We start from the raw sequence: 12,500 nt of genomic DNA on the forward strand, positions 1-12,500 counted from the left end.
ATGGCACCATTGTAAAAGGCAGAGCCATTGGAAAGATCAGATCCACTTGTGCTTTTAGCGAGAGTACTGGGTCTCCTATAAGGCCATGCTGCTGGACTCTGACACTGACAGAATACAAACTGAAGGAACACATACATCTTGGATGCAGTTAGAGATGTTTGTATATCAGGATGCAATGGAATTTAGAGTTACATGATGTCATGGTTAGTGTATATAAGTCGATGTAGGATGCCATGGACGTGGTTAGTTATGGCCATTCCCCCCGCAACGTGGTGCTTCTCTGACATTTTGTCTTACCGTGTTTGAGGGTCGCTTGGAACCAGGGGAGGATGACCCTGAAGGTCAGGGGTCACAGGGGTCAGAGGGGACGCCAGGGCGTTCCTGCCCTTCGTCATCATGTCCGCAGACACAGGCGCGTCCTTCCTGAAGGACTGCCTGACCGGCGACGACCTTTCCAGAGACAAGGCACTTTGGGGTTGGCCAGCATGCATGTCAATCATCCTCATCTCGGCCATTCTGTGGGGCGAGGGGGGCGGAGTCTTGGCGCCCAGCATGGGCAGCTGGCTATCCGTGTACTTCCTGCTTTTCTGCCGGAAGAGCGAATGATGCTCGGCCGGCTCCATCGGCATTCCGGGGGCGCCGTAGGAACGGATGGCGGCGCGGTGGTAGGCGTGGTCCACGGCGTCAGGGGGCGGGGCGTGGTGATGTAACACGTAGGGATCGGCGTAAAGCCCCTCCCCCCGGGCTGGGAGCGCCATGCACTTGGGGCTGACGTCTTCGTCCGGTTTGACGTCGCGGCGCTCGAGAATAGCGCTGGGGCAGGGGGAGGCGGAGCGGGTGGGCGTGGCCAGAGCGTGCCCCGCCCTCTCTCGAGGCACGGTGCCTCCGGCCGGCCCCGGGGGCCTGGGGCCGAAGGGGATGCGTGAGGGCGACGGGGGCATGGAGTGGGGTGAAGGGGGCAACATCGGGCCCTGCATGACGTGGCCCGGGGGCGGACCCTGAGAGGCCTGTCGCATTAGGACAGGCCCGTCACGACCCGCGTACACCACCTCCCTGTGCATCTGAGGGGGAGAAGGACATGAAGAGTTTAGATCGCCAGGAAGAAGACGTTACTCGTCATAATAAGAGTCCCATCAAGAACCCCCAAAGCACAAAGAGTGAGTTGAATGACTATAAATGAAAATTTTTATTTGGCCACAAGGACTAGTGTGTAATTTCCCAAGTTTGTCACAGTGTGCATTTCTGAATACTGTAATGTTTTTCTAGTGTTACCAAACTCTAGTCTCACACCATTTAGACAGAAATACTAGTTGCACTGCACTATTAAACTGAAACTGCAAAGTAACAAGGAGTTGATTGTAAGTCACACCGCGTTAACCGTGACCTGACTAATCTGCTCATGTACCGTCTCTTTCAACTTATTAGCAAACCCAAAAAATCCTCTGTATAATAAAAATGATCGAGTTTCATGACTTTGATCATATTTCCCACCCATACCAAGCCACGCCCTGATGTTCAGGAACACTCAGGACGGAGAACGTCGTCCTCAAAACAACGCGAACCCCACGCCACCTCTTCCCACATGATGCACTGAACCCCAGACAGTAGACAAAGACGTCTTCATCCGAATGTGCTTTTATACTGCCACTCACAGCAAAAAACAACAACCATGATTTCACAAACAAGTTTGCACAAGAAGCGCACTTTCTAAAAGAGGCACGGGCACGCACACACACACACACACACACACACACACACACACACACACACACACTCTTTGCTGTTGCTTTGCTGGGCCTTCATGCACAGGTGCTCCATCTGAGACTACGCTGTTACTTTTGTATTGGACGTGTCAAGAGATTGAGAGGGGTGGGCGGAGGAGAGAGAGAGAGAGAGAGAGTGAGTGTGTACAGAGTTTGGGAGTGTGGGCAGCACACGTGGGCATCACACGCAGGCTCAGCCACCCATGAAGTTCTGCAGAGTAGACCAATCACCCTAATGTATCTCAGAGTGTGTGTGTGTGTGTGTGTGTGTGTGTGTGTGTGTGTTATTGCCAACTGAACATGGAGAACTTGACATTGACTTGAGGCAGGGGCAGATTTCTCTGAGCTCCGCATAACGTCTCAAGACAGCGCCGAACTGAAGTTTCTTCCAGTTGTCTCGGCCCAAGAGGAGCAGTGGGAGATACCATGTCACCGGAGACGGGGGGAGCATAGAGGATTTGAGAGAAACAGGCCGGGGGTGAAGCCTCTGTGTTCGGGCTTGTAAAGGGACCCACTGGTGCTTTCCCCTGTTAGCTCCCTCCTCCAGAAGTTACCTAATAACATCAGGCAAATAAAAAGGTCACGTTTTGATGTACGGGCAGAACAGAAAGCCAGATGTTTCTAATAGGATTCCTTCTGTCCCTTTTGAAGGCTAGTAAATTTAATTCCATGTCAACACCGACATCGTAAGGCTTTAAAGACATGTGTTCTTCTATCCCCGTTTTGTGGTACGGTCAGATTTTAGTTTAAAGAGGACGTAACAGCATAAACACCTCAGGTTATAATAAGCAGCGGAAGGAGAGCGTCAGTGACGAAGAGCTTCGTTCCCTGCTGGTTCTCTTCAAGGTCAGGAACCGGGCCCTTGGCAGGGGGCTCGGGCCGGGCTGGGTTCCTCTCGGACCGTGGAGAACAGGACATTCTCCAGTCCTGAGTCAGCCTCCGTGAGACACACCCAGCGCGGACGAGGGCCAAGACGCCACTCACCTCCGCAGTGCTGCTGGGGCCACGGGGCCCTCGCCACGCCGACAGACAACCTGCTCTCTCCGCCTTTAAATTGCTTAGTGTCGGTTCTGGGCCTGATATTACGTGTGTGTGACTGTGTGCTTTGGATACGGGCCTGAATTTCTGTATACTTCTTTTGCAAAAGTAAGAAATGACAATTTACAAAATGCTTTGTAAAAATGATTGTGGTCTTCAATCAAGATCTGATTGAAATCGAACAGATTTTTGGTTGCAATAACCTGGTAGTAAATTTGGCACAAGGAGACTTTAGTGAGGCTGTCTGTGAACAAGGTGGGTGTGTCTCTTACACAGAGACAGGGACAAACAAAACGGCAATTAAGATAAACACACACCCACACTTCACAAATCAAGCCTACACTCAGTACGGTTGTTTGCCATAATCCAAGACCTAACTGTTCAACTGGGGGTCTTCCTCCAGGCTGAGAGAGCAACACGGAGAGGAGCAAAGATCTCCAGATGTTAGCCAGACCCTGTCCTACACACACAGCCCCCACATACACACACACACACACGCGCGCACACATGCACACACACACACACACACGCAAACACACACGTGCACCCACACATGCACTTTTCTCACAGTTAGAGATAAAAACATTCATAACATTCATGAGTCACCAAACAACCTGTGAATTTACGATCCTCTCTCACTTAGAATAGGCACCAAACATTGAACACTGAGTCATTGAATTACACAAACAGATAAGGGTTAGGAAGATCTATGTGGGTGAGGAAGATCTATGTGGGGTGAGGAAGATCTCACCTGTAAACAAATCGAAAGATTCAGTCTCTGCCGTGTTTCTGTCTCTCTGTCTTTCTCTAGGAAAGTTCTCACATACTGAGAAAACATAGATTCTTCTTTTGCAAACGTTCCCCCAACACACGCTATCACACTTGCTCCGTCTCACTGGGCAGAAGTGAGACTCCCTCGCCCACAAGCACAAACATGTCTTCTCTGTATTTGTCCTATGAAGTAATGATCATCCGCTCACACGGGGATGGCGTGTGCAGCCACTCTGAGAAGTGCCACAGATTCGCATTCAGTTGCAAGATCTAAATATTGGAACAATCTGACTAAACTGACCCACCGCACACTTGCTCCACATGTTTGAACAGGTGCAGTTAACCTAATTTGTGCAAAAGTCCCACGGGATCCAACAGGCATGGATGGAATAAGAACTCTCTGGTTCGGTACATCTGTGGCCTGTTAAGTGAGTGGTTGTACCCTTGCAACAACCCTGTAGGTCCAAAAGTGGAGGTCTCTGAAGTGAGGAGTCATTCTTCACGATCTGGGAGTCTGATGGTCAAATGTGGGAGTGGTGCATGCTGGGACAATGCATAGATATAGAGCGCAGAGTATAGGCTTATAGAGTATTGAGCATAGAGTATGGGTATAAAGTATGATGTGTTGGCTTATAGAGTATAGTGTATGGGCTTACACTCACAGGCCACTTTATTAGGTACACCTGTCCAACTGCTTATTAACGCAAATGTCGATTCCAGCTGATAGAATGGCAACAGTAACTCAAATAACCAGTCGTTACAACCGAGGCATGCAGAAGAGCATCTCTGAACACACAACATGTTGAACCTTGAGGTGGATGGCCTACAGCAGCAGAAGACCACACCGGGTGCCACTCCTGTCAGCTAAGAACAGGAAACTGAGGCTATAATATGCACAGGCTCACTAAAAACTAGACAATATAAGATTGGAAAAACGTTGCCTGGTCTGATGAGTATCGATTTCTGCTGCGACATTTGGATGGTAGGGTCAGAGTTTGGCATCAACAACATGAAAGCATGGATCCATCCTGCCTTGTATCAACGGTTCAGGCTGGTGGTGGTGGTGCAATGGTGTGGGGGATATTTTCCTGGCACACTTTGGGCCCATTAGTACAAATTGAGCATCATGACAACACCACATTCTACCTGAGTATTGTTGCTGCCCATGTCCGTCCCTTCATGACCACAGTGCACCCATCTTCTAATGGCTACTTCCAGTAGGATAACACTGCAATGTCAAAAAGCGCAAATCATTTCAGACTGGTTTCTTGAACACAACAATGTACTCGAATGGCCTCCACAGTGGCCAGATCTCAATCCAATAAAGCACCTTTGGGATGTGGTGGAACGAGAGATTCACATCATGGATGTGCAGCCGACAAATCTGCAGCTATTGCGTGATGCTCTCACGTCAACCAGACTCTCTGAGGACCTTGATGAATCTATGACATGACAGTTCTGAAGGCAAAAGAGAGTCCAACCCGGTACTAGCAAGGTGTACCTAGTGGCTGGTGAGTGTATATATAAAATATAGAGTAGGGCTGCACGATGAATCGTATTTTTATCGTTATCGCGATGTGAAGTTTCACGATAAACACATCGAAAGAGCCACGATAACTCCTTGAATAACAGCAAACTCAAATTGCATTATCCTCGTCCAGCAATAGAGGGAGCTATTCGCGCTGCAGACTATGATCACGTGACGTAAGTAGGCAAGAGGCAGAGTGAGGTGAACACGCTCATCAGACACGCGATTTGGTTTAAGCCTAGTTTACACTTGACGCAGCGCGAGGGTCCGCAAGGCGAAAATAACGTAATCACGGTGGCTTCGCCCGTGCGCGGTCTCGCGCGCTGTCGATTCACGAGGTCGTGCATATGGTGTGATTTTTGTTTCAATAGTTCCACAAAAGCAAAAGTAAATCCAAGAGCAGAAAGTATATGTTATGAATGCAAAACAGAAAAAAATATATCAAAAGTATATATTTTTTATATAATTGGTTATTTGAAACTTATTTTTGTTTGCATTTTGACAAGTTTTTGGTTCCATTGTTTTAGTTTTTTTGGATTTTCCCAGTAAGGTCTTTTGCTTCTGGAATCTCTCTTTGCTTCTGGTTCGTTTTTTGCTTCTGACTTTTGAAACACATTTCACGTGTGGGAGGGTCTTAGATGAAGGCGTTCCTCTGCAATCTCCATTGGTCACTGATTCCGGACTGACACAGAGCTCTGAGACCGCCTCTGGGACCAAGCCACGCCCACCCCACCAGCCTCTCAGCGTTTTCAAACATGGCGGAACGCGGTGGTTCTGTTTCACAGTAGCATGTAAACTAAGTTTTACCATAAAAGTTTATACAAAGGTTATAATTAATTGGTAAATGGTCTGTAGATATTGCAAATGTACACTGTATAATAACTACATTAAGCATGCTCACCAGCACGAGCTTTTTAAAATTTTAGTGAACTGGATGGAGAGAACATTGATGTGTGGAAGAAATATGAGTATTTGCAATATCTGGTATGGCGACGGACGGGGGGTGGGGGGCAGCTGGTGTACGAGAGGTGATGCCAAATATAGTAAAATCCATAATAGTAAAAAATACCAAAATTAAAGCCAAATACCAAAATTAAAGCAATACTGAAAAGTGGCCACCCTATATACAACCAGCTTTGTTCACTCACACTGTTTTTCAGTGTTCTGCAGGTACCACACACAAACACACATCACATGCATCTTGTGCTGTCCATATTTTATTAAGAAGTGAACAATATTCATTGAACCATTGAACATAGAGATACTAAACATAATACATGTCAGACATGACATTCAGACACTGTCCGACTCAGAGATAAAAACAAAAAGATTTTAACTTGGAGGGGTGGGAGTAAGAAGAGTAGTCCATTGAAACGCAGAGTGCGGATTAGTTTCCTTCTCACTTTAGACCCGCGGGGACGCTAGCGAATGATCCAGGAGGAGCGAGTAACTAGTCGCTACTATTGTGAATGTAGCAAAACGGTGACAGAAGCTACAGCAGCGATTAAATTAAAAATAATTTAAAGGCTAGCTTTAAACACGCTCTTCCCTGTTGACTTCTCTCACGGTAATGTCGCGCTGAAAAATATTGACCTGTCTTGTCAATATATGGAGCCAGATCCGTAAACGCGAGCCGCTTTCGCCATTCCAGATGGCTCAGTCAAAACCATTATATCTTAATGAACCAATAAATAACATCAGCGGCAAAAATGAGTGTAAAAAATACCAAGGTTCATCATTTAGAACTACAAAAAAATCTTGTTTCTTATTTTACTATCTACCTATTTTTCATAAGAGTTTGTTTTACCGCAAAATACTTCAAAAACGGCGAATTTCGCCGCAAGGTGACAGATTTTCATGCCTGCATCCAGTTCACTAAAATTTTAAAAAGCTCGCGCTGGTGAAGTGTGCTAAATATTAACTGCCATGCTTAATGTAGTTATTATACAGTGTACATTTGCAATATCTACAGACCATTTACCAATTAATTATAACCTTTGTATAAACTTTTATGGTAAAACTTAGTTTACATGCTACTGTGAAACAGAACCACCGCGTTCCGCCACGTTTGAAAACGCTGGGAGGCTGGTGGGGTGGGCGTGGCTTGGTCCCAGAGGCGGTCTCAGAGCTCTGTGTCAGTCCGGAATCAGTGACCAATGGAGATTGCAGAGGAACGCCTTCATCTAAGACCCTCCCACACGTGAAATGTGTTCCAAAAGTCAGAAGCAAAAAACGAACCAGAAGCAAAGAGAGATTCCAGAAGCAAAAGACCTTACTGGGAAAATCCAAAAAAACTAAAACAATGGAACCAAAAACTTGTCAAAATGCAAACGAAAATAAGTTTCAAATAACCAATTATATAAAAAAATATACTTTTGATATATATTTTTTTGTTTTGCATTCATAACATATACTTTCTGCTCTTGGATTTACTTTTGCTTTTGTGGAACTATTGAAACAAAAATCACACCATACGTGCACCTCTCGAATTTTGTAAGTTCGCGCACGCCGCGTCTCAGCGCAATGAGAACAGTCATGTTTGCCGGATTCATACACCTATACAAGGTGGAATTAAAGCACTTGTACGTCACTTTCAAGGTCCATTTCAATAATTTCCAGCTCGTTAAACTTAATTGAGTTAAATATTTATACATATACTCTAAATGATTCGAAATAATTCGCTTTTTTTATCACATTATTTAATGGTTGTTTATTTTCAAAACGCCCAATCTTAACGTCTTCACGTTCTTTCATGTTTCGTCCTGGAATTACAAGAGGCTCGTATTTGTTAATGTAATTACAAGAGAACTGTTCAGTCAGACAGATATTTGTTGTGAAACGAAGTAGTTACAATTTCAAGTACTTTAGCCTAAATTCCAGCACTTTTCAAACCTGATACACAAAGCAACATTAAAATTGGTCAGGTAAATGTTCATTCCCCTGTATTTGAGGGGTGTTTTTTCTATACTACTAGGCCTACATATCGTTTCGGACCACACTGCAAAGAATGTGACGCAAGATTAAACGCTTCCGTCGTTCGCGGAGGTTTACGCGAGGTGTGCGGAGTCGCGCTACAGTCACTCGTGAAAGTATAAACCTAGATTGAATCTATTGTTGAATAAACCTGCAAAATATTTGGAATTATTCTGGATTCATTACACAGTAAAAAAAAACTAATTAACGTGCTGCTGTTCAGAGAGACACTACATCTCTGTATTTTAATCTTAATTTATCGTGGTTCACATCGATATCGGGATATCCAACAATGTTATCGCACATCGTAATTCTAGTCCATATCGTGCACCCCTAATATAGAGCATGGCCATATTGAATATATCCTTTCTGAAGTATGAACGTTTTGTGCTACAAATGAATCAAATGTAAAATATGCAAGGAGATGATTGGCTGAGGAACAGTGGCAGGGCTCAGACTTTGACCCACACACACACACACACACACACCCCCCTCAGGAACACAAATTCAAAACCAGACTCTTGTGGAAACACCACAGTACACATACAGAAAAAGCTGTAAAGCTGTGTATTGTATATACGCAAATAAATGTCAGCAAACATAAAACTGAGCTATATTTTGGATTCACACAGACAAAAAAGGGTCTTCATAAACATTTACTGAGAAACACACTCAAATGAAACATTATTTGAAAGATGAAACCCCACCTTAAGACAGTCCACCTTAAGAAACCTGTCAAGGTCTTTCACATATAATAGGTGCTTGTATTACTAAGATTATGGTGATTGTAGGTAGAATTTGGAAGCGTTCCCAAGTTCAGACATGCAGGCACTCAACAATGCACAAAAGTAAAAGATTTACCAATAACATAAATTATTGATCAGATTTCAGTGAGCTGAAGAACCAGTAGAGGAAGAAAGACAAGACGTACAAGAAACACAAGCCATTATTAGATATATTAGATATTAGAGCAATTAGAGCATATTCTAGTAAAGCTTATGTCTCTGTTACTAGAGACCTGCTCAGAAGATTGTTGATCATTTCCATCGCAAGACCTCGTAAAACACCAAAGCACATGTTGACCCCGCCCCGGCCACGCCTGAGTGCTCGCGGGTCGGCCCGTCAGCCTTCACACAGCACTTTAATCACCACAGTCACGGGGACCAAAGTCCCTTCTCCGTGTTCAGAACCACCACAGGTTTTCGCTTGGAAAAAAACACTTATTCTATAAGATAGGAATCTCCCATTTGTTGAATGAACCTCGTTCGCCAAACATGGTCGTTTCTTGATGGCTCGTTTCATGAATTTAAAGAAGTAATCAATTGACTGCTAATGCAATAATCTGGCCAAAGCCAGGCTACAGATTACTTCCCACAAAAAATTTGGAGCTGACCCAGGTGGATTTAAATACACGCACACACACGCACAGTGGGTAAGGGTCTTATTTCCGTTACACCGGCGCCAAACAAACAAGCCGTGCATTGTGGGAGATTAGGGGGGGATTATGGGAAAGAATGGAGCAGGAGAAATCCCTTTGACTTTCATGGCGATCTCCCGGCCGGGCACAGAACGAGAACACCCAAGACCGGCTCTAATCCCTCTGGAATTAGGCTCAGGACACAAAAGACTGCACCAAAAGACCAGGGACTCTGATAAACGGACTCTTAACACAGAGGAGCTGAAAGAGAATCTCAGGATCACGGAGCGTAAAGGGACGAGAAGGAACCCTTGGGCCAATTGTTTAGATCACCTGCCCATTTTATGCCTATAAGCTATTCGTGTGGAGGTTTTTGTATGCTGATCATACCCGAGATTCACTACACTGTCTTTAACATGTTCCACATGACTGGAATAGAATAACCAGAAAATGGTGAGTTGTTTTAACAGATATCTTCATGACGCAGCCATCGGCTGCACGGACCTTCGTGGCTTGACTACCCTGACTCTGCGGGACCTTGTTTCTCCCGAGAACCCCGCAGGACACTCACCCTGGTATCGCCGTTGCTGGGACGGGCCCCGTGGCTGAAGGCCTGAACCGGGTCCTTGTGGTAGACTTTGAGGCAGGACTGGTCCGCGATGCTCCTGTGGAGGCAGAGATCGGCGTCGGTCAAATGAGCAGCCCAGACGTCGCCGTCCGAGCACGGGCGGACACGGCGGGCGTACGGCCGGCCCCTCAGCTCGGCCACGGAGGGGTGGACCAGGCTTGCGGGCAGGTCGACGCGGGAGAGAGGCGAGTGGCGGTGAGACAGCGGCCCGTCGGAGAAAGGAGACTCCAGGACATCCCTCCAGGAGAGAGGGGAGATGCTACGGCTGTCCTCCGAGTCCATGGGCTGCTAGCCAGAGGCCCAATTTCTGCCAAACTACAACCTGCTGCTCCTTCGACTGAGAACTGCACAGATGCAGATCTGTCTAACAGAACTGTCTCACAGAACACCCTCACAGAACTGTCTCACAGAACACTCTCCCTTCACCTGTCTCCCGACTCTTACTGCTCTAACTCACTTGTGTGTGCGAGGCAGTTTTTTGCAATAGATGACAATGACGCGTGTGTTTATCTATGTGTGTGATATGGCGGATGTCTCTGGTCATGTGACTATAATTCATTATCGCACAACAAGGAAGGGGAGAGCGTCTCAAAGTTCAGCTTACATCACCGTGACAACCGAAGGGGCGAGGCTACTCTTTCGATGGAGAGTAAATTAAAGATTAAAGAGGCGGTGTGGGTGTGTGTGTGTGTGTGTGTGTGTGTGTGTGTGCACATGCATGGAGAACTTTTACTAGCTCCCATTCCAAAGGCTCATGCTAATTAAAAGATCGGAATACAGCGAACTCTCAGGAAAAACCACATGGTGCTGTATAAGAGTGAAGGAGAGGCAGGCAGCTGGAGTGTTTGAGGCAGGAAGTTTGTGTTTGAGCCGCATTTGAGCTGCGCTTGAGCCACGTTTGTTTGAGCCGCGTTTGTTTGTGTTTGAGCTGTGTTTGATTGAGCCGCGTTTGTTTGTGTTTGAGCTGTGTTTGTTTGAGCCGCATTTGTTTGTGTTTGAGCTGTGTTTGTTTCAGCCGTGTTTGTTTGTGTTTGGCCCACGTTTGTTTGTGTTTGAGGCATGTTTGTGTTTGATTCACATTTGTTTGCATTTGTGTTTGAGGAATGTTTGTTTGTGTTTAAGGCTAAACGAAAACTATTCTAAACTAAACTAAACTATTCAACTATACTAACAGCTGCCACAATCCAAACATGAATTTGCTGTTCAGCTTTGTCTTAAGGTTTGGTCCGCATATTTTTGTGTTTGAATATTATAAAAAATGTGTGACCACAAAAACTCACATCTCAATGGGATGAAATGATAGGAATGATAGGATGCCAGGAACCATAACTAGATGGTTTACCATCTAAACTGACAGAGAACTTTGAAAATGGTCACCAGTTTGTCTGAATAATCTACATATGGACATAATTTATATATGCATTTTGCGAATACTTAACAATTTCTTAATGATATTTGCAGTATAGGTGGTGGCATAGAAGTACTAGCAATTTGTGAGTCATTTGTGACAGTTTACTTTGTGAAACCCAATTCTACTGACAATTATCCAAGTGAAACAACGGGTAAAAAAAATAAACAAACATTTATATTTGGTTTCAGATAAACATGTCATCAGAGGTGCTGACTGAACCTGTTGAAAAACAGGAAAAGGAAGTGTTCAACAGACAGGAGAGGATGAGAAGCTGGAAAGAGCAGGAAGCATTCCAAGGAAGGAGGGATTACACACACACACACACACACACACACACACACACACACACACACACACACACACACACTCACACACACACACACACACACACACACACACACACACACACACACACACACACACACACACACACACACACACACACACCTGACATCACTGAGCTCGTAGTACATGTTCCTCATGTCGTCTTTTACGTAGATGGCCGTGCTTGGCGACTCGAGCATTTTCATGCTGAGCTGCTGGGAGAAGGCGCTGACGAACAGGGCTCGCACCGTGTCTACGCCCGTGATCTCGTTGGGCATCCGGATCTGCTTGGTGTCGTCGCCATACTGCAGGTACAGCACACCTGAGAACACAGAGAGGGGGAGGGAAGATTCACCATTACTACAGCCATTACTGCAGCCACTGACCAGCTATCAGTGCTGTGTGAGGTGCTACTGACCAGAGTTGTGTTGTGTGTGGACCAACCAGTACCATCTTTGAGTATTGGTTTCTGGAGGTCTCATCTACACTTCATTTGAAAGAGATTTTTAAAAAACTTTTGCAACAACCATTTCCTTCAATGAGTTCATTAAGTTTGCGTGAACTGAGAGAAACCCCCCCCAGATAATTGTGTTTTACTTCTGATAATTTCGTTAGCTTAAGTATAGGAGTTTAGACAGAGAAATCCT

At 45.5% G+C, this 12,500-nt stretch overlaps 1 protein-coding gene across 11 annotated transcripts in view; it reads right to left on the reverse strand.

Moving 5' to 3' along the window:
• Window positions 1-12,500, reverse strand: part of kiaa1217 (KIAA1217 ortholog) — a 110,436-nt gene that overhangs the window by 15,645 nt on the left and 82,291 nt on the right. For 10 of the 11 annotated variants that reach the window (XM_076970235.1, XM_076970240.1, XM_076970241.1 and 7 more), the window contains 3 exons: window positions 11,977-12,175; window positions 10,062-10,155; window positions 298-1,061 (listed from right to left, as the gene is read on the reverse strand). In XM_076970235.1, the coding sequence (XP_076826350.1) occupies window positions 298-1,061; window positions 10,062-10,155; window positions 11,977-12,175 (1,057 nt within the window). Of the gene's footprint in view, window positions 1-297; window positions 1,062-1,497; window positions 1,745-10,061; window positions 10,156-11,976; window positions 12,176-12,500 lie in introns of those variants that run through there. The other variant, XM_076970238.1, reaches the window with a different exon arrangement.

The sequence above is a fragment of the Brachyhypopomus gauderio genome, chromosome 13 (genome assembly GCF_052324685.1).
Source record: "Brachyhypopomus gauderio isolate BG-103 chromosome 13, BGAUD_0.2, whole genome shotgun sequence".
NCBI lineage: Eukaryota > Metazoa > Chordata > Actinopteri > Gymnotiformes > Hypopomidae > Brachyhypopomus > Brachyhypopomus gauderio.